The 23,585-nt window shown below is 41.8% G+C and overlaps 1 protein-coding gene across 1 annotated transcript in view; it reads right to left on the bottom strand.

Moving 5' to 3' along the window:
• The window catches only part of PRKCH (protein kinase C eta), a 536,393-nt gene that overhangs the window by 145,107 nt on the left and 367,701 nt on the right, over positions 1-23,585 (bottom strand). Inside the window, exon 8 of the mRNA XM_085626180.1 lies at positions 10,745-10,870. Within this exon, the coding sequence (XP_085482306.1) occupies positions 10,745-10,870 (126 nt within the window). The remainder of the gene's footprint in view (positions 1-10,744; positions 10,871-23,585) is intronic.

Raw genomic sequence — 23,585 nt, 5'->3', positions numbered from 1 at the left:
TAATGCATTACTGTCCATCCCAAGGTGTCAAACATGTATCTGGATGCAAATTGCACACCTGCTAATTTGTGAAGCCTGTGCAATTGCAAATTAGCAGACGCAGAATTTGTACTCGGCTTTTGCCAGGCAATAGTTATCGAGCCCTAAGTATAATCGAGAGTGTAAAAGCAAGAGAGGCAATGGGAAGCCTATTGGATCCCTAACATATCCTTATTGCCATCTGCTTCTTCAAAATTGACTTTCACCAGATATATGGAAAATAGGGTGTGAATGTCTTTAGTTGAAGAAGTGGGGTTCACCTTGAGCACATAGTCTACTGAAAGTTAGCTAAACTTGGTTAGATCAGTTTTTAATCACTGTCACCAACATTTCCCCTCCAAGACATAGCAACTCCCTGCTAGGGAATTAGTAGTTCTATTGTCACAGACTGTCCAATGCCAGAGGGAAGCAGCACAATAGCACTACCCACCCTCACTAATTCCTTAGAAAAGGGTGAGCAAAAAATCTCTTCAATTCATGTCTTCCTAGAACACCTGCTTGCTAGAACCATGCCAAATGGATAAAGTTGGCTCAGCCAAACCCACACCTGACACAGGAAACTCTGCTGCTAGCTGCCATGCCCTTTATGGCATTTATGGTGGGTTTAAAGAGGATAAATATGATTTTCTCCACACCTTTCATACTTATGGCCATATCGAAGACTGATAACGTTAGCTGCACAGCTGGCAAGCGATGCAAGATCCTGCTAAAACCTGTCATATAAGAATATGGCTAAGGCACTACACACACCTCTCTTCTTAATCACAACAAGGAAAGGAATATGTTATCCTCAAGGCGACCTTCCATTGTAAGGATTTTCAGCCTCTGCAATGGCTTCTTGAACCTGGTTTCAAAGGTCACTAGTCCCGATGGCAATCAGAGCAACCCCAGGCCCCGCTTACCGTCCAGTTTCTTCCAAGCTGACCATAGCTTGACTATTTATTTCCTTATTGCTAATATCACCTACCAACAACCCTGCAGGGGAAATGAAGACTCATTTTTTCTATACATGTCCCCATCAGCAAATAAAAAAGAAACATATTTGGCATATGCCTTCAGAGAGCATTGACTGAGATTGCTCCCAATTCACAGGGATTAATGATTATATCGCAGCCAATCCTGAGTTTCCCACCTGTGCACACCAGCCTGTTGCAGAGTGCCCTTACGTATTTAAAGGCTGCTATATGAGGCGACTGTGGCATGTGGATGCTAATAAACAAATAGAGGAAAAAACTAGGAAAACTGGCCATTGTAACAGGGATCCACTATATAATGATCGATAACAGTAATGCAAACTACCTTTTAGGTAGACAACCAAACTTCTCTACAGCAGACACATATTTAGTTCTGAATAGTATTTCTATAGTAGTGCTAATACTATTCCCTCTGGGTCTATTAGCATCCACCCGCCACAGAAAATCTTTAGAATTCCCAAGTTGCCTGCTGTGAGCTGTCAGTGGAGGAAATTCTTTGTTTTATGGTCACTTGAGCATCTCTGGTTTATTCTTTAGAACCCAATCTGCACGGTTAAGTTATTTTTTTGATTTGGGATACTGCTTTTCCTTACTATATATTATGATACTTACTTTGGCTCGGTACAACCCTATCTTTCCGTTCGCATTTCACGTAGTGTTAGATGTTTTATTATGAGACTTCAGATAGGGAATGTCCGCCTTACTCCTTTAACCGCGAGATGGCACAATAATTCCTTAAAATCACCTCTCTACAATCTTTGTCAGGGGGATTCAAAATCTGTTGCTTGTGCTGCATTTAGACAAGCATTAAGATAAGCCAGAACAAGATACCTGCTACTGATAATAAATAGATAAAATATGGCACAGACACCAAGCTCTGATCCATTTACTCAGGAATCCTGCTAACAAACAAATTTGTTTTAAAAACATAGATTTGAAAAAAGTTTCTTATTTATATCCTAAGAAAATACAATTAGTCGACACACAGGGCTCTTCCCCAACAATGTATTGTTTTTAAAAATTGCTATTATGTTGGTTTTAATTTGCATTGATAGTATAGATTGTAGACCTTAGACAAGGTGAAAAAAATTTTTTGTTAATAAACCTAAACTTAAACTCATCCTGTTAATTTGTAGTTCTGATAAACAACCAAAACTCACAACCTCTTACAATATAGACTGAAAATTCAACTCCGGATTCTTATTGAATAGCAACATACCATCTGCATACATACACAGGTTGGGTGGACAATAAAGTATATTTACTTATTTGCATGGTTTTCATGCAGCAATTAAGCCATTGGCTCCATTGAGAGGATAAGCAGAAAAGGGGACAGAGGGCACCCCAGCCTCGTACTATAGGATAACACAAAGGATGCAGATGCACTTAGGTTCATTTGGATACAATAGTTCCACTGGGAAAAAAGGCTTACCCACCCTCCATCCTCCTCAGTACTTCCATTAGCGTCAATTCCCTATAGTCGAAGACCTTCTCTGGATCAAACATGGCCAGCAATTTACCTAGTATGCAGCGCATTTGATTCAAAATTATGTAACACTCTCCACAGGATATGGAAGGGGGACATTTCATGGATCAAATCTGCCTGGTCTAGTAAAATCCGTAGTACCATTAAGGAGTTACCTATTTCTAGCGGTTTTGTTAGGATCTTGCAATTTAAGTTGATACTTGATAGGGGCCTGGATGAGCCACAACGGTCTGAGCAATTACTAGGCTACAGAACTAAGAAGTGCTTCCTCTATAGTGTAAGGTAAGGTTTCCTTCCTGAGGGCCTTTGAGTACATCAGCAGAAATTAAGGAGATACGTTTTACCTGAATATCTTGTGGAGTTCTCAAGTGGCTTTGCTACCGGGTGCAGTCCATTCTGGTGTCAATATTTTGTAAGCAGACAGTATAGAGCAAATGTAGTCCTTCCATTCCCTTCAATCTATCTGATTTAAGTACTGCTTAGCCTGTTCATGTGGTATTTGTCTTTGCTTTGAATAAAACACCTTGTAATAGGTAGTAGCTCCTAAGTAAATGTCCCTTTTTCCAGTAAGCATCTCAGATCATATTTTGTTTTCTCTAATCGACAGGATATCTAAGGGTATGAGTGGGTCTGAGCAGCCTTGTCAAAGACCAGTCAGGAATGTTACCACCTCCTAACTGCAATGTTGTGATGCATCATGGCTACCTCCCTCTCTCCCACCATTCTAAATTACTCAAGACATTTCCTTATCTCCACCAATATAGCTCCATCTTGTTTAAATTACTACTGCAGTTCTAGTGCCTATGTTTTAGCTTCAAGTCTATGTAATTCCCATATCAGTGACTTCAGCCCCCCATTTTCTTCAGAGATGCAAACACCTCTATGATTTAAGCCCCTCCTAGAAAGTAGCAAGACATTGTCACTTTCTACCCTTCAAACTGCATTCTGCTTTTCTCGATTGCAAGTTTGGGGATCTTTTTTTTATCTCTGAAGTTAAGCAGCTGCACAGACCTTGGGTCATCCTGTCAGGGCTACACTGGCAGGGATTTATGTGACCTCTCCAACAATAAACAAATCTTCAAATAGCTCTTGCAGCAGGTACTTAACATAGTCTTGAATTTTCTAGTCAATCCTGAGGATTCAGATTTTATTTCTTCTTGATTGTCCCTTCAAATCGTCAACTTTCTGCTCCATTTACAGCACTTATGACTCTAGTTTGCAAACACCTGTCCTAGATGTGCCACCCTGCCTCTTCAAGACCTGAAAATCTCGGCTCCACTGGGCTGACCATGTCACACTGTTTATTAACCCTAGCCCTAATGTGCTCACCTTTGCATGTTAGCACAGCAAGCTTTGCGGCAATACCCTCAATGGCCAACTAACTCAGAAAATATGGCTTTATTATCAACACCTTCTTGCTTTATGGGTGAACACCAGGAGCAGTGGCTGTTACCTGCTTCCATCTGCTAAGCAAACTTTGCTTCTTATCGCCATGAAAGTGCAGTTTGAATTAGTGCGTCTCAGTCATTTCCAATTGACAAGAGGTTCACAGTAGTGTGGAACTGTGGAATCCCAGAAAGGTCTGTAGCGATCAAGAATACTGTGCTGCACAGAGCTAGCAGAAAATTACAGCAAGCCAATGGCCATGAAAAGGCAAGTAGAATAGTGATAACTTTATTTGTGCACCTATACAGTCTCTTATAATGCAGTGTCTATTCTTTTAAAATTTCATGACAGCCAGCACACGCCTTTTTAAAGATACAACTTTCCGCCAAGGCTTCACAGCTTCTCATAGGTTCAAGAAAAAAGCATTTGCAATGCAATAGGTCTCGCATTTACGCGAGTTTGAGCTATTGGCATTGTAAATGACAATGCCTTTTATTTATGTTTTAAAAACGAAAACAAAAATAAAGGCATTGTTATTTGCAATGTCAATAGCTCAAACTTGCGTAAATGCGAGACCTATTGTATTGCAAATGCTTGTTTCCCTTTATCCGACTGATGCGAGCGATGCTTGGAGAAACTGGGTTTCCCTTCAAGTAAGTGTACAAAACACCACTCACTCGTGGTACTTCACATCTAAGAACAATATCGGCATATGTACAGTGCACAGGTCAAAGCGAACATTCTTGCATCACTCGACAACCGTTTTTTTCTTATTTCAATATGTTGAAAAGTTTTTTTTTAAGATAATGTTTTGCATGATTTGGATGTGTAATTTATGTACAGATCTGGTCGTGATTTGGCCCAACCGAATGTATTTAAATGTACAGAAAAATGTCTCGAAGTTGAGAAAGGGTCTGAAGGGGCGCACGGGGGCCCTGCATGCGCAGACCACTGCCAAGTCTTCGCTGAAACGGAACACACATTTTATTTAATAAAATTTAGATTAGGGCCCCTGAATGAGGCGCATTGAAGCGTCTGCACGTCGTTCCCACAGCGCTAGCTTTCTTCATGGCGCACAGAAGATGCATACACCCTCATACCACCTTCCTGCACCCATAAATACGGCATGCAAGGTACGAGGGAATACTATTTTAATACTAAAACTAAACATTGTGACTTATTTGCAGTTTTCTAAGCGCGAGCTCCACCCGCAGACACAAGAGCAGGACACAGGAGCAGCAGTTACCTTACATGATGTCACATTAAAGTACATGATTTTGTTAAGGCTCAGCGGGGGTGGAGGTGGCAAATAATCCCTCGACGTTGAGCCCGCAGTGAGAGACGAACTTTGGAGAAAGGTCATAGGGGGAGAAGAGAAGAAGTGAGAGAGAAGGGGAGACAACGGGTGGAGAGGGGGAGTTACGGATGGGCAGGAGGCTTTTGTCAGCGCTGCTCTTGGCTCCACCGTTGCATCTCCATCCGCATCATTTGTAGAGAACAGGTCAACATCCATTCACACCCAAGTATTGCGGTATGTTTCCATGCCTCTTATCTGGGGGACCGCCCTTAGTGTATGATAAAAGAATGACCCCGGGAATGGAGGAGCCCAGGACCAGCTCCAGGGCAACAAGACTCGTTGCACCCAGGAATAAGAGTGGAGGCCGTTCGGGAGGTGAATTAGAAGGGAGTCTCTACTCTGCCCCCACCACCTTCTGCTGCTGGCCAGGGGCGGTGAGTGGAGTCAGGTGCACAGTCCAGTCCTTACCGCCGTCTCGCTCCATGCGTGCGCCGTGGCTGTCCGGGTCCCGGAACGCGACCATCTTCAAGTCTAGGGGGTTCCGGGGGCTTCCTCTGCGGTCCGCCTCGCGCCCTCCGGTTCTTGCTCCCATGGCAGCCGCCTGCGCGGAGTGGACGGTGAGGGGCAGACCACACCTAGCGCACATAAATGGAGACTGACTAAAGGCAACAATCTCCCTTCTGAGCATGCGCACAAGTTTACCAAATTCACTTCCTGGCTCACACGCCTGGCGGATCGCATGCCCTAGAGAGGGTGTCAGTTTTACTCTCCTCACCTGGGCCGGGCTGTGAACGGAAAGCCGCCCTGGTAAATTGTGAAACCAGCACCCATGAGGTGCATAGCAAGCGAGCCTGACCACTACAAGGGGAGTTCGACAGTTCACCCCCCCCAATGAGAACAAGCGCTCACCAGGCAGCCGCTGTTTATTTTTGCATCGCGCTTTCACTTTAAAGTGAAAGCGAAATGCAAAAATAAACATGCGGCACCATGTCTCCTTTTTTGTCCGGCCCATCTGGACTGGATCGCACGGCTTGTTGACATAAGTGATAAGAAACTGCTTCACGACAGCCGTGAAGCAGGCAATCCAGTCCGGATGGGCCGGACAAAAAAGCCAAAGGGAGGCAACCCAGAAAGCTCATTTCCAATGGCAGGCCACCGTTTAGCATAAACGGTGACGCTAGCTAATGGAAATGAGGGGCGGGGCTTCAAGCCCTCTTCTCAAAGTCCTCTCTTACAAAATTTCTCGCGGAGGCGGAGCAGCGCTTTGCGCTGCAACGCACACGAGACCTAAAAACTGCTATGGCTGACACTTCACCAAGTTCCATGACGCAATTCTTTCCAAGACTAATAACTGGAACACAGTGTTGACTACCTTCTCAATTGTTTGGGTTGACTTCCCTCAGATCATTCAGTCCCAGCTGTGCTAGGCATCCACCAGTGTGAGACCTGTCTGATCCTTTTCCCTCCAGGCAACAACACTTTCTCTACATGCTTGGCTTTCCACAACTCTGCACTCACTTGCACTGCTATTGCTCTTGAAGTTTTTTTTTTTTTAATTGGGACCTTTTCACACACAGCATTTTGTAGTAATAATTAAATTTTAAAAAATGCTTCATTTTTAGATTTTTAAAAATTCAATTTAATTTATATATTGTTTCAGAAAGCTGAAACAAATAATTTTAATTTAACATTATTTCCTATAAGTTTCTACTAGAAGTCCCTGATTAAATATTCCATAAGAGGATGTTACATTGTTAATGGTTGGCCATGTGTCATGCTTTACTTACATGCTTGCTACTGCTTCCTTTTAGCTGTAGTAACTTACACCCAAAAATTTGGCTCAATCTCCTGTTTGGGGAAGGAGGGGCGACATGTAAGTCAATAATTTTGAACAACTTTTTGGGCCTCATTTATAATGAGTGACTCATTGCTGCATCGACGTGTCAAATGTCTTGTGCTGTGTCAAGACAGGTTAATACACCATGGAAGTGTCATATTTACAATACGAGGCACCATGAAGTAAGGCCCCAAGGATGTGTCAGAAATTCTGGCACATCAGTGGGAAGGCTGCCACAGCACATCAGCCCCAAAAGGGGCACTTTGCCAAAGTTGGCCTTACGACCGATGCAACTTCAGCAATACGTCAAAAAACAGAGTTCTAATTGACCCAAGTAGCCTAATGTGTGGGAACCAATGTAATGGACTGTAAAATGGTGGAATAGTCATCTTGTACACTCTTACATTGGTCCTGGATGTAATGCAGAGAAGTATAAAGTATGGCTATCTGTCACATACAATGGACATAGTCTACTTATATGTAAGTATGTGTGACATAGTGAGACACACTTGAATGTGAGTGGATACACGCATATGTTGTAATGTAAAGTGGCAATTCATGTGTTACCTACCTTATGTGTGAACTTACCTGCTGTGCTTTCGAGTACACTTGACTGGTGTTGAGGACCTATTTCTCCATGGAGATAAGACAATCCTGGCCTGTCCCTAACATGGTGTACACAACGTTGCAATGCCTTGCTTCAGTGGATGATAATATCATAGGTACCATGGTCCCAGGTCAGTCAAGGAGTCTTACAACATGATTGTCAAAGGTGTAGACCTACAACTAGTAGAGGGGATGTGATTCAATAACTTATTCCAGTGTGTAAAGTGACTTCTGCTGGTCAGATTCCTATTGAAAAGCCACTGCATGATTTCCAACGCCTGGTTTGAAGAGGCATAGGAATTTTAAGGCATTCCAGGCTTAGTGTGACACATCTTAAAGATGCGTCACACATTGAAAAACTTGCAAATATCAATGCGTCACTTCTAAGTGGGTTTTTATGAGGGAATGCCTACTCTGCACACATTATAAATTGTGTGGCAAAGGTGGTTACAGTGTAGGTATTTTTTGACATAGCCCTATAAAAACTGACACACTGGCCTTAACGAGACACCTTGTAAATATGGGGCAATATGGAGCAGAGAATACGGTGCTGATGTGCCAAAAAAATTACGCGACTTCGGCGCAAGCTCCTTATAAATGAAGCCCTACATTTTTAAATGGTGAATTACCAAAAGTAGTAAAGTTACTCAAAAGTGTAAAAGTAAATTTACACATATAAGGTTACCTTTTTCAATAGACCTCAATGTATCCTTAAAAAATACTGGGGATGTTTCAATGTCAAAAGTAATTAGAGAAATTAAGTATGGCAATGTTTTCAAAATGTCACAAATACAATGTTTGCAAATTTCACAAAGCTCTGTGGCAAAATTTCAATTACATCCATAGATCCCTATAATTGGTTCAGGAAGCCTCAAGTGGACCACTGTATTTATTTCCAAGGATTTAAATCGGAGTAAAATATTCTCAACTGTAGAAGACATATCTCCAGAAGCATAAATTTGACGTCAATAGAAAGTCCTCAGACAGATATGTCATACGTTTTAGCAACTTGACTCGTAGGAAGAAATCATTAAGAGTCACAATATGCATAGAGATGAGCTGAAGACATTCACGTTTCTTTGGATATAGAAAACATACATGTGAAATCATCTCTTTAGATCATGAGTACTGCATGAACTTCTATTAGCACATTGAATGGTTCTGAGCTCCACTGGAAATTATTGAGTGACTCAGGGCCAATAATGGCTGGTACAAACTTCTGCTACAAAATTCCGATAGTTGTCTTTCTGTTTCTTCCTTTTAAATTTAGAACATTCCACCCCCAGTGGGTGGAATGTTCTAAAGCTACCATAGCTCTTCTGCCTCAGGTTATCCCTGTTGTTGCAATCTCTCTCCCCTAACTAACAATCCAAAAATCCCTCAGCAGTGGGCTGTAATGATATATTAGAACACAGGAATGTTGAGAACTCCATTGAAGACAATAAAAAGGTTCGGGGCTAATAAATACCAGTATAAACGTTCTTCTCAAATCTTCCTATGCTTGCCCTTACATTTCTCCATATTTACTTTCGAAAATACCACCCTCCCTTGCTTCCTTGGTATAGGCTCTCGCCTGTGGTTTAGGGCTTTAACTCAGTAAGTGGGCCTTTAACAACTGTTATAGAGATTGGCAGTGGGCCATAATACAATATTATTCCCTTTAGAGCGCAGGTATGGGGGGAGGTAACATCATGTGAAAGAATGGAAAGAACATAGAATTGCAAAGATAGTGACATATTGGGTTAAAAAATGTGAATGTATCCTAGGACAGAAACAATGGAATGATGCAGTTGGCAAACTAAGAAAGGGCTGGAAAAGTGAAGTTGCCGCTGAGGTTTTAAGATCGGAAGCAAGAACATCAGTAACATCTGTGGCAGGTTACTACTGAGTGCATCGAGTGTACATTGGGGTAGTGATACCCATTATTCATAAAAACCTATGTCTGTAGTTTGTGTATTAATTCTGTGAATATATAATAGCATGCAAACATGAAAATTCGGCTCACTCAATCTTTCATGTTTTTATACCCAAAGCCCTTCACCCCTTGGGGGTACCTCTGGTTCCCCCTAAGATGGTGGGATCAGTCAAATGTTGCACAGGTCATTGTGGGGCATTCAGGGTCCGCTGGGGTGCTGCCTAGTATGCCTACATAGAGTGCACTACACTGTCAGTATCAGCAGGAGCACACCCAACGGCGAACGACCTTTACAACACAGTTGTTACACCGCGATACATGTACATGGCGGTCATTACAACGCAAGTCATTACAACGACTTGCGCTGGAAGGCGCTATACTCTAAGGAATAGTATGATTTACTATTCCAACACCTTCCCTACTGTGTCGTAGGCTGGAGTTGGAATAGTAAATCTTACTATTCCTAAGTCCAGCGCCTCTAATGCAAATCGTTGTAACGACTTGCGTTGTAATAACTGTGATGTAACGTACCGCGATGTAACTGATAGCATTGTAACATCACATATTCCACCCAACTTATGCTCTGCAGTGGCAGGAAACTTCCATGGGTGACTTCTGACACTATCTGTCTCAATAAAGCCCCCAGGGGTTTAGTGGAGGGGAGGTGGACTGCACTAACGCTACACTATCTCTATGGCAACCTGCAGTTACCACTTTGCCTCCAGGGGCTTTTGCCAGTCCTCCTGTTTCTGTACTATGGTGCAATTTCAGGCTCATGGAGAAATGCTTTTCCTCATTTGTAAAGATAAAATTAAACAGCAGGAGAGAGAGGGAAGATACTGGAGCCACTCTTGGTCCTTTGTAAAGAGTCAAAGCCTGCTGCAAATTCAAGAACCACCCTTTAGCGGCACAGGTTTACATTGCGCTGCGTAATGGGTGTCACAGAAGATTCTTTGCAGACGGCTGCATTCCTTTCTGTAATACTGAATTACCTCAGAAACACTAAAAAGGACATACCGTCCTATTGTGTTCCTAAGGCCCTTTTCATTCATAAGCCACTGATAGTGGTTTTCCTGGGATACAGTCAGAGTTTGTGTGGTCCTCCTACAATGATGTTATAGTACTATGCTGTAAACAAAAAGGGAAAAGATAGATTAATTATTCAAAAAATGCAAAGGTGCTACAAAAGTAAAAGCCCACACACCTTTCCAAAGCTGCCTTTCCCCAGGACTCGAATAAAGAGGAAGTCGTCGATGCCAAGTTTGGAGTGGGAGGCCGTTCTCGCAGATCCATTTTCTTGACTATGGTCACGAGGAGGATCTTTCCTGTACTGAAATTGAAAAGCATGATTTAAAATCTGATCACAGTATTTCGCAATAACGAAATGCATTTAGTAATTAGAACAATATCTCTGGTATTTCTAACACATGTACTGTGCTGAGTAAAGGTAATCCCCCCGCTTCTTGTTCCAGGGAAAGATTTACCAACTTAAACCAAACTAATAAAAATGCAATTAAAAATTTATAGCTAACCACATTCAATTGTAAGAAAAACAAACAAAATGAGTAAGGGTCCCTGAAAAAAGCCAGGTGTGCACTGAAAACAAATAGATTCAGAATTTTAAAGATGTCACTGCTTTAAAACATACATACGCTGATACCTCGTAAAAAGTACATCCATTATCTTTCTTTTTCCGGTTATGATTTCATAGTAGTATCGATCTATTTTAAGGATTTTGTTTAGAGCCAAATATATATCACAGCCATCCCCTAGATTCACCACTGCATGATCCAGCACTAGACCCTAAAAAAGGTATTTGAACACTGTTAGAATAGTAAATTAACGGTGGCTTGGACGCTGCTCAAGATGGCCGCCTGAGTCCGGGGCTCCGCCGCACCGGGATGATCTTTCCTGCCTCACGTTGATGTATGCGATGTTTCCCCACGCTTTCTGCCGGTTCCTGGAGTCGGAACATGAGGAGCGCATGGTGAGCCTGAAATGAGCGCTCGGTGACTTTTAAAAGCTTCGCTTTTATCCCGTTTTGTATGCGCCTCATAGCGGCCGCCATTTTGTTTTCGGCGCGATGATTTGCACGCAGTTTTATTTCCCCTCATGGGCATGGAATTTCAGAATGCGACCACGCCAGACCAATGCATAATTCCTCACTTTTTATTTTTTTATTTTTTTATTTAACCCTTTATAGCCAACTTTCAAAGGAGTCTTTATTGACAAGGGTGCACAGTTTTTATTCTTTCCTCAGTTTATGTGCGGATTGAGGATTACTGTCAGATGCTGTTTGGCGTCACTTCGGAGGCCTTGGTTCTTCTTCGTGGCAGGTGGAGGTGGCTGTGAGGGCATTGGGTGGATCGGTGTGACCCCGTTAAGTGCCTATTATATTTCTTGTGACGACGCTGCGCACTCCTCTGAGGTGCGATATTTGTGAGGATATGTTTGGAGGATACCTATGGGCAAGCTACGCAACCCAAAGTTTGTTTTTGTACCCTCAAAGGGCTCTTCCACGGCTCCTCCTTCCTCCTCCTCATCAGTTGATCCCTCTTCCAGTCCTACGGATCCAATGGCGGCAGCGTCGTCCAGTCGTCCTCCCTTGTCACAGCCAGCCTCCAGTAAGTCCTCCTCTTCTGCAACGTCAACCAAGCGCTTAAAACAGGACTCTCCTCCTCCGGATCAACCATGACTCCCTATCTCCATGGAGTTAATTCTTGAGGAAATACGGGCTTTACGTCCGTTTGTTGAGGAAACCAATAACAAGATGCAGCTTTTTGAAGAGAGATGGTCAACTATGGAGAACAGAGTGTCGGTGGTGGAACATCAGGTCTCGGAGATCCAATCTCACTCTCAGCGTATCACCTCGCTGGAGAAATCTGTTCTTGCTCTTCAGCAACATACTGAGGATTTAGAAAACAGAAATAGGAGGAATAACCTGCGCATTTATGGTCTGCCGGAGTCTTTGGAGAGTGATGACCCCGTCTCGTTTTTCTCCTCTTTCCTCCCGAAACTTCTGGATATGCCTCCTACCACCTCTCTTAGTATCCAAAGGGCTCACAGACTTGGTCCTCGTTTATCAACTGCAACTAAGCCTCGAGGAGTCATCATTCTCTTTCTGAAGTTCACAGACCTACTCCTTGTCCTCTCTGCGGCTAGAGCCAAGCGCCAAGTTTCCTGGTTCGGCCAGAGGGTCTTCCTTGCTCAGGATGTTTCCAATGCTACTGCAGCAAGAAGAAAAGAGTTTTTGAACCTTCGTACACCTCTACGCTCTCTTGGTGCCAGATTTGGTTTATTCCATCCTTGTACCTTCAAAGTTACTCATCAGAATAAGACTTGGACTTTTCAAGATCCTGCGGAACTTAAAAACTTTATTCACATACAGTCCAACGCTGGCATGGATACTTCCACTTCTACCAGTGGTTGAATGCTCCCTCTCCTTTTTTCTTCCAGGTCGTTCCTGATAATGTTTCTGCATTGCCTTGGTCTATTATGCTGTTGGTTTTCATCATTATGTGTTATTCTTAAGAGTTTTGATATGATGTTTCTCAATGCCTCTTATTAACTTTGCTGGTTACTCTCTTTTAAGCAGTCTTTGTCTTTCCCATTTTTTATTATTGCCCACAACTCTTGGCTGTTTGCATTCCATTATTTATGCATTTATCTATGTGTCCCTTTTTCTTATCAACGTTTTTTTTTCTCTCGTTTTTGTTTTTCTTATCTAGTTCGACTAAAGTATTCCCCTCTCCCCTCATGTGAGTCGTGTTTCTCATTCCATCCTGGTGCGGTCCGGACTGTCCTCCTGGTTTCGGGAGGTCATTCTTGTCTTGTTGCGTCTTCCACTGCCCCGATATCCTTTCCATGCTCCCTTCAGGTATGTTATTTTCAGTCGTCCTTTTTGGATTTGTACTGTCTCTTCTTGTATTTTTCTCTCTTTACCTTTCCCCTCTCTTCCTTTCTTTATTCTTGCATTCTTTATTCTTCGTTTCCCTTACCTTGCTTCAGCTTTCTTTTCTTGTCTCTATTCTTTTCTACTTCTACTTTTTACAAATGTTTTGTTTTTTATCCGTTGCTGTAGGTATTGTTCCTGATAATGTTATTCAGTGTTTAAGTTCAGAGTAATTTCCTGGAATGTAAAAGGTTTTATTAACCCTATCAAACGTCAGAGAATCCTTTCCCACCTTGCTTCTTATAACCCTGACATAGTTCTCTTACAAGAGACGCATCTTTCGGAGGCTGAGTCTCTCAAATTAAGGCGTGGTTGGGTGGGTACGGTTCTATTTTCTCCTTCTACCAACAAGAAGAATGGTGTGGTTATTTTGTGTCATAAAAAGCTAGTATGTAAAGTTTTAGTACAAGAGTCGGATTCTGACGGTAGATGGATACTAGCTAAATTGTCAATTAATTCTATCCCTTTAACTGTGTTTAATGTTTATGGCCCTACACAACCTGATTTACTTTTCTGGCCTTCAGTTACTAGCAAATGTATTCAATATAAAGATGACCTCTTCGTTCTAGGTGGCGATTGTAACCAGATTGTGGACCCCTTTCTTGATCGTAAGTCAAGTGTTCGTTTCATACCTCACAAACGCCACAAACAATTTCTCGACACTATTTCTCAAGCATGTCTCACTGATTCTTGGAGGCTTTCGCACCCTGACACACTTGATTACTCCTTTTTCTCTCCTCCTCACTCCTCTTTCTCTCGTCTTGATTATATTTTTCTTTCTCTTTCCTTGTCGCAAAACTTGCTGTCGTCTTCTATCGAACCTATACTTATCTCTGACCATGCTCCTATTGTAACGGATCTTGACCTTCTTTCCCCTCCTCCCAGATCCTCTCGTTGGCGCTTTAACAATTCTCTCCTTACTGATCCCTTTTTCTCCTCTTCCTTCCGCTCTTTTGCTACTGATTTCTTTCTATTAAATGATGTTTCTAACATTTCCCCTCATCTTCTCTGGGACTCCTTTAAGGCTACCGCTCGCGGATTTGTTATTGATTTTGTCTCCAAGAAAAAGAAACGTTTTTTCCAGAAACAGACGGATATATTAGCCCATATTAAGTCTCTGGAGCACCAGTTCTATTCTTCCCCTAATAATTCCGTTCCTCCGGATCTTATTCGTGCCAAACTAGATTTTAACAAATCAACTACCGATAATGCCTCGTCAATGCTTCTTCGTAGTAGTGCCCGATTTTATGGTGGGCGTAACAAAACAGGGAAGCTTTTAGCCAATTATCTTAAATCGCGCAAAGAACGTTCATCCATTGATTCCATTTACCTAGACAAACTTCCTAAGCCCTTGACGTCTCACCTTAATTTCCCGGACCTGGAAGTTGACCTTTCCTTACATGAACTCTCTGCGGCGTTGACTATTCTTACCAAGGGTAAAACTCCAGGTCCGGACAGCTTTTCAGTTGAATTTTATCTACATTTTTCTGACCTTTTACTTCCCAAACTCCTGTCTCTTTTTCAATCGTTTTATTTATCGGGTAGAGCGGAAGGTACGTTTCAAGAAGCCACCATCTGTCTTATTCCTAAAGACGGTCGCGACCCCAAATTCTGTAAGAACTACCGCCCGATTTCTTTAGTGAATGTTGACTATAAGCTGTTTGCTAAAGTATTGGCTTTACGCTTAGATCCCTTAATGCCCCATCTCATAGGTAAGGAGCAGTGTGGCTTTGTGAAAGGTCGATTGACCTCTGATAATTCTCGTCTCTTCCTTAATGTACTAAATAAAGTCCCATCTCTCTCTATCCCCTTAGCGGCTATTTCTGTTGACGCAGAGAAAGCCTTTGATAGAGTTGACTGGTCTTTCTTATTTGCCTCACTGCGCTGGCATGGTTTCGGTCCTCGCTTCATCTCTCTTATTTCCTTGTTGTACTCTGCCCCTAAAGCTTCGGTTCTGGTTAATGGTCAAGTTTCTTCGTATTTCCCTCTTCAGCGAGGGGTTCGTCAAGGTTGCCCTTTATCTCCCTTGCTTTTTGTTCTTGCCCTTGAGCCTTTTTTGTCTTCTATCCGTAACAATAATGCCATCACTGGTTTTCCCTATGGTGACAATCAATTGAAACTCTCTGCATACGCAGATGATATTCTTCTCTTCATTTCTACTCCAGAAACGTCCATTCCCCCTCTACTGTCCGAATTCGAGTCTTTCTCACAGGTTTCGGGTTATAAAATCAATTCGGATAAAACTGAAATTCTTCCCCTTACGAAATTTTGTACTCCTCACGCCTTTTCCCCTACTGGCTTTGCGTGGAATGGCTCCAAAATTAAATATTTAGGAGTATGGTTTTCTAACTCTATTTCTTCTTCAATTGCTCTTAATATGTCAGCGGTTTTGTCCCGCATTGAACGATTATTCTCCTCTTGGAATCCCCTTTTCCTTTCTTGGTGGGGAAGATTAGACTCCATCAAAATGATGATAGCCCCCATTTTAATCTACGTTCTTTCTATGCTACCTGTTCATATCCCCGCAATTTATTTTAAACGTATTGATTCTTGTTTGTCTAGTTTCCTTTGGAACAAGAAACGATCTAGAATCTCTTTGGCATTGCTCCGTAAATCGAAGGCCAATGGTGGTGTCAACTTCCCAGACTTTCGTCTTTACCATAAATCTTTTTCCTTTCGCCAGGCATCTAGATGGCTTGCTTCTGATCTTTCTGCTTTTGCTCCTCTTTGGCTTCGCATCGAACATATATTGTTGTTACCCTTTTCTTTCGGAGAGGTCATACGCTTCTCTGCCAAGGTCCCACACTTGGCACTTCCCTTATTTAAGCATACTTCTTCTCTTTTAAAACCGCTTTTCAATCTCACGCCTATTACTCGGGAGTCTTTCTTGAATTCCACTGTTTGGCATAACTCCCTTATTCTTATAAAGAATAGACCCATCTTCTGGAAATCTTGGAGATCACTGGGCATCATATGGGTGAACCAGTTTTTTGATGGAACATCTCCGTGTTCTTTTCCCCAGTTTCAGATGTCCTTTCACTGTCCTCGTTCCTTTCTGCAAAAGTTTGTTACCTTGATGACGCTTATCCTTGATATTTTTTACTCTCTTCCCCCCTCCCCTTCTTCGCTTTCCCAAGCGCCTCTTCTTAAAATTCTTTCAACCCTTCCCAAGGCCTCTCTCATTTATAAATTATTTTCTTCTCCTAATCCAGAGCGCCTTAAATCTAAACTGGAGCTTGCCTGGGAGGAGGACTTGGGTTGTACGTGGTCCGTTGCCTTGTGGGATAAGCTTTGTTCTAGATCTTTGAAAATTTCTCGTTCGGCCTCCCTTACTCAGTCTTTATTCTACTTATACCATAGACTATATCTCTCTCCACTCTCTCTGGCCCGTTTTTCTTCCTCTTCTGATTCTAATTGTTGGACTTGTTCTGCCCCTAAGGCTAATCTCTTTCATCTCTTATTCTTATGTCCTTCTGTCTCTCAATTCTGGAACTCTGTTTGGCTTTATATCTCTCGTATTTTCACACTTCCTTCTCCATACTCAATTCCTATCCTTTTTTTCGGCAGTTTATCTGATTCTTTAAGTCTTCCTCTATGCTCTCGAGGTCTTCTTGACCTCATGCTTGCTCTAGCCTTTCAGCACATTTCCTCTAACTGGAAAACCCTTGCAAACCTTTCCATCCGCCACTGGTGGAATTCTCTGTGTCATTTTCACAGGCTAGATACTGCTTTTGCTTCCTCCTATAATCCTACACAGAATAGGGATCTCTTTTGGCTACCTCTTACCACATACTTAGATCGGATGGTCCCGAGGAAGGTTTCCGCCATCGCTTCGGAAAACTTCAAACCACCTTGAGGGAATTACTCCTTCTTCTCCTATTTTAATAATATCAGATTTGTTTATGATTCTATTGGATTTGCTAAGTAACATTTTGATTGTTGTTTTGCCTACAGCTTCCACTCTTTACTGCTAAGATTTATGGTCTTTTACTATATAATATGTTATTGCCTTTTCCCTTTTTCCCTCTTTATTTTCTTGTTCCCCCTTTCCCCTTCCTCCCGTCCCATTTTTCCTCAAAATTGTACAAAATGCTTTTGTCTGTTTTTATATATTAGCTTGTTCAAGGCCATTTAATTCCCATTCACTTATCTCTTATGTTACAGCTGATGTCTATGTGTTTATTTCTTCTTGAATAAAGCTTTTCAAACATGAGAATAGTAAATTAACTGGGTGTGAATGAATGTGAGCCTAGTCAAAGGCGGATAATAAAGGTAAAGTTGGAGCAAATCTGAGGCTTACAAAACAGGCAAGTAAGGAATGGCAGCCATGACAAATACAAACAAAAGGATCCCATTTATCAAACCTTTCAAAAGAAATAATCCCAAGATTTGGAAATCATGAACATTTCACAAAAAGAAAACCTATGGGAGATCTTTTTCTGGAATTGCCCCAAGAATTTGGAACTCTCTTCCCCCAGAGATCTGGACCATCCCTTCATTAGCTCTTTTAAAAAACGAAGTAAAAAATTAGACTACTGAATAATCTCCTTCCTATCTGAGGCGACTATCCATGCCAATTTGATTTCTTTGCTGGTGTTTTCACTATGTATCTTTGTATTATCTTCATGCTGTACATTCTATGTTTTGCTCCTTGTTTATTTGATGCTATTTATGAGGTTGTATAGCGCTCTGACACCAACATTTTGGTCATGTTCGCGCTTTATAAAACTTTATAAATAAAATAAATTTAAAAAAATTGTATTATCTGGTAGAAGTATCTATCTATTTTAAGGATTTTGTATAGAGACAAATGTATATCAACACCAGATAAAAAGGGCAGAGATAGAAGTGGAATGTATCAAAGTGACACTGTGCCACAAGTGCCTTTGTAACTCATCAGGGACCGTTGCCAGTGCCTGCAATTTCATGTGGTAATTTTTCAGCCTCAGAGTAAGAGGTATTGGGGCCTAGGTGCGGGATTACCAAGGATTACGGGTGGAACAATGCGATCCCCCCAACAAAAGATAATTTAATGGAGGATTCTCTATTTCTGATGCCCCCAGTTTATCACCGTTGTCCCTGGTGGTTCATCTAGAGATGCCAGCCGCTTTGAATGTAGGGTGTCCACGGATATCTCATGATTCCAATGGATCCATTAAGTCTTGTAGGAATGGGCCCTCAATTTGAAGATTGCCTTTCCTTGGAAATCATACAGAAGAGGAGGCGGCAAAGGCCGTTACAAAGAGATGGAGGTTTATTGATTTCTTGTAAATCACAAGGAAGCATTGGACGCCTTTGTCAGCCAGTAGAAAAGGGCAGAGTATAAATTGTCCAGGAGGGATGGCCGATGGGCTATGGAGGGAGCAGGCAGTAGTCCCTGATCAATTACTGATGCAAATATTTAGTTCTAATATTCTCACTCGTTTTTATGAAAAAAAGCAAATTGGAAAGTGAGAAGTCATTTTTACTGCAACAGGGTGAGTTTTTTTTTTTTTTTTTTTAAATAAAGACGAATGATGATGGGTAGCAAATCTAAATGTCTGAGGCAATGCTCTTTTCCATAAGGACTGGCACCATAGGTTTTTTAAACATAGAAAATAATTGGGGCTTGACAAAGGCCACGAGGATAGACACTCGCGCTCAGTTTTTTTTTAACTCAGGTCCTACTGTCCTCTCTGAGATAAGGACAAACTGTCCAAAAAACATCAAACGTCACATTCAGCCTCCAGGTCTCAGTAAAAGAATTAGGCAATGGCATCTTTGATGTTCTCATTTTCAACAACAACAACAAAAAAGCCCGTGTTCCTTAGGGCGAGATTTCATGCAGAAGACAACAGAGTAGGCCAACTGTGAAGGAGCTGGTGAAAGTTTACAAGATTTGGAATGTATCTGTAAGCATCTGATATTTGAAAATACATTTCGATAAAGATAGTCGCCTATATTTATTGTTGTTCCATCATGCAAATATATATTCACTCGCATGTTTTTGGTCCGGTACTAGGTACTCTCAGCACGTGCCTAGCTGTATGGCACATGGTGGATGTGTGACAGTGCACATTTTTAACAACATTTCATAAAAATGTTTTAAAATTACAATTTTACAATTAATATCAGTTGCACTATATTTCACATGGCATTTTTCACGTAAGGTATGCCGTCGTGTAAAACAAATTCACACAAGGCATTGGCAAGAAACTGGCTTGAGAAGAAAACATCTCTCAGGGAGACTTCTTTTGTGCAATCCAGTCTCCCACAGGAGGAGATGAGGCGAAATTGTATAATGTTAAATTTTGAGAGCTTTTGTGAACTTCAAGGTGTAACTTACAATTGGCCCAAGTGGTAATATTACCATTACATGACTGATTTTCTAGTCAAATTGATAAGGTTCTGCGGAGTGAGTTAATGGCTCGAGGTCATGTAAAGAATGAAAACACTCTCCTGAATTTGTGGCTCCTCCCAGAGGGAGCTCTTGTGGTTGACAAGTCATTTGGGGCGCACCGGAGCTTCTAGAGGTACTTGACCCGAAGAACTGGAAGCAGCATTTTAAGATCACCCACAAGTAAGATCTCTGCTGATGAAAGCCAAACAGCTTGAAACTTGTGCCCATAGCTGTCCAACACTGCACTTTGATACTGATTACTTGCAGGTGTGCGAATATATACTACAATGTACAGCATATACCATGATGCATTTGAGAGGACTGGTGCTAACATACCAGCAGTGTGCTCCTACCCCCTTGAGACCACCGCAAAGGTCTGTCCTAAAGGCCATCCAATTCCTACATTGTCTTAAAAGTAACAGATTTTTACTATTTTTATAATGACTTCCTCTGAAATTTTTGAAAAACAGAATTACAAAGCAAATGACCAGATCCATGTATTTTAAGATTGTGGTATCATTCTGCATGTTGGAATGCCACAAGCCCCTAATTTAGAATATGGTATATGGTACTAATTAAAAATCCAATACGATTGCCTAACTACCACAAATTGCTGCCTATTTCAAGGTTAGCAGCATACAGATGCTGTAGCAGCTCACACAGTGAATCCATCATACTTAAAGGCACCTGCCATACTAAGAATTGGAATTACTCCATAAAATACCACAGCTCAAAAATAGGGAGTCAATAGTTGCAGCATTGAAACATACTAGCAATAGAGGCTCATGTCACATTCCTCAACAGCAGCAGTTATCCCCACAAATGCTGTTTACTTGAATATAGATATAATATTTACATGTTTTATGGCGCAGGAGTATACACTAAACAATATGTCCTGCTGTACTACTTATCTGAAACCAATACAAATTACCGATGCAGTAACTACATTACGAAGTTTGTTATTATACCAATAAACTAAATAGATGAGGCCCTTCTAATGATTTTCTGCAGCTGTTAACTTCCAGCAAGCACCACTAGATGGCAGTGTTTGTACACCTGTAAAATTGCCAGTGCTTAGACATTTTTTTAACCTTCACTTCAATTAAAGTTTTTACCTTACTCAAAATATTTCGCATCTTAGGGAGGATGTGATTCAACTATAAAAGCAACTATAACGTGTCTGCAATGTGTCTTAATGTATGTTGTTTATACAAATACTATTAAAACAACTGTCAAGAAGCCTACCTCCGATTTCACTGTCACAGAATGCATGCCACAAAGTGTACTTTTGAGGAATTAGAAAGCATTTCGGCCCAAATTTACTAAGGTTTTGAACCATGGTTGTGCCACTATTGGGATTTGCAAATCAAGATATGGGTGGGATTTTATTCCAAAAATAACGCAAGGCAGCTCATAGCGCTGTCTTGTGCTACTTAGCGTCGGGGAGGCATTGTTTGAGGGAAGAAAGGGTGCCCTCGTGCATACCACCATGCATTTTGATGAAAGCCCATTTGACTAAAGTCAGCAAACATGGGTTCACATCAAAATGGTGCCCCTACCCGCGGCTGGCGGAACAAAGAAGAACCTCTTTATTTCTCCTTGTTACCTCCTCTGTGCATGCTGCAGCACACATACAAAGTGGAATAATCCTTTAAGAATAGTTTTTTTTTGTGCAGGATGTTATTCATTTGTGCACTAAAACTATTCTGACCATGAACTCTTTCCTCATGGTTAGGGTGACCAGATTCTCAAAACAAAAAACGGGGACAGGTCATAGACATAGAAGTAGGACTACGGTTTGCAGTAACAATCGACATAAAAGTAGGACTATTTGACAGCTGTCATAGACATAGAAAAAGGACTACAATTACAGCTCCCTCCACAGACCGAGATGAAGCATTACAGACAACAAATCTGTGGTCTTTTATTGGCAACCCTCTCCTTCACACAGCAGCATCAGTACTTTTTATTACATTTACACTTTTAAGGACAATAGCATATATTTGCCAAAAATCAATAAAACATCACAGGCTAGCAAACGCCAGATTTACTAGCTTTATCAATGTTCATTTCTATAGCTGCTGCGTCAGCACCACGTAAAGTACAACTCACCAATGTTGCTTAGTTGCTCATGACAGAAAAGCATTGGAGGTAAACTGCGGAATGCTAAATTGCCAAATGGCAGCCATGGACCAATGTACAAAAAAAACCTTCTCTCCAGGTATTACTGCCTTAGGGTCTTAAGGGTGGCAAAGGTTGGCCGACCACACTGTCCTCCCACATTTGCGTAGTCACTGCTGAGATGTCATGTTACCTTACTGGGGTATGTATAGTGCACTCTAGCCATTGGTATCATCTCATAATGCAATAGTGTGAAGACCTGAGCAAAAAGCTCGAGCAGCGCTGCTCGCCTCTCCCACAGGCGTTAACCCGGCTCCTTTAAGTCCTTTCCAGCTAAACAGTTTGCCGTGATCTGAAAGGTCAGTCAAAAGGTCAAGTCATAGCTTTGATATGGAGAACACAAAGCATGCATCAATTGGTTATGAATAAAACATGCAATGAGCAATGCATTAATCCTTGCACGGTATGCATAAGGGCTACTGAAAAGTTTGTATGACTATGAATACAAGCTACAGGATGAAGAAATATTGTTTTATCCAAAGTAGAAACTTTGGCTGGCACGATGACGTAGGTGGCGCTGCGTGTAAAATGTCTCTCTTCAAAGGATTTCCCTTCTTGCTACAGCGCTCACCTCAGTGACGACACATGCCGTAAACAGTGCAAAGAGAGCATGCGCGCGCATGCTCAACCGGAACAATGAAAAACAGGGACATTTCTGTGTTTAACGGGGACACTGTTTGAAAACAGGGACATTTGAGTCACTTGGAGAAAAGTGTCGGGACATGGGGACACTGCCCCAAAAACGGGGACCGTCCTGGGAAAACGGGGACGTCTGGTCACCCTACTCATGGTGCAAGGGGGCCTGCGTTGGCACAAGGCAGCCAGAACTGGGCCAGCATCACGTTACATGTCACATGTTGGAACTGCATCATATCTTAGTAGATATGCACATTCTGCTCCCGCCCTTTGTTGCAACGCAATACAGCATCTTTCCTTTGTGCGTTTTGCTAAAGTTGAGTAAATCTGGGCCCAGATAAATAAGAACATGTACAGATGTATAGTTATTTCACCTTAAATACGAGGCTGCCTGTGGCGGGAATCTATGCATCAAAGAAGTTAGGTCTGCTAATCCTAGTGCAAATTTATGTTTGTGCTCAAACGGTGTGTGCACGAATCGCATAGTTATTATTATAATTAATTGTATTTCTAAAGAGCACCAGTGCCTAAAAGGCATCTTGTTGCTAAACATCCTTGTACAGTCAGTCATTCATTACCCCTCAACTATATAGTAAACAGCCAAGTTTTAAGAGATTTCCTGAACTGCCCAAGATCAGGTGATTCCCTAGTGCTACTGGTAATGTGGTTTTTTTTTAATGCAGATTTATATAGCCCGAAGGTATTGGAGCGCTTTAGATGAGCACAGGTTACTTTACTCAAGGACACATTCTGGCACGGGGAGATTAAGTGATTTGCCCAGAATCACAGCATGTGGACGCAACCCCAAGGCTCGAACCCTGGTTTCCAGCACCAAAGTCGGCAGTCTAGCCGTAAGACCACATCCTCTCCCCGTTCCATATACTGTTCAGAGAAAGC

This window comes from Triturus cristatus, chromosome 9 (assembly GCF_964204655.1).
Source record: "Triturus cristatus chromosome 9, aTriCri1.1, whole genome shotgun sequence".
NCBI classification, from domain to species: domain Eukaryota; kingdom Metazoa; phylum Chordata; class Amphibia; order Caudata; family Salamandridae; genus Triturus; species Triturus cristatus.
The sequence above is the reverse complement of the archived record's forward strand: the minus strand, read 5'-3'. Positions and strand labels throughout refer to the sequence as shown.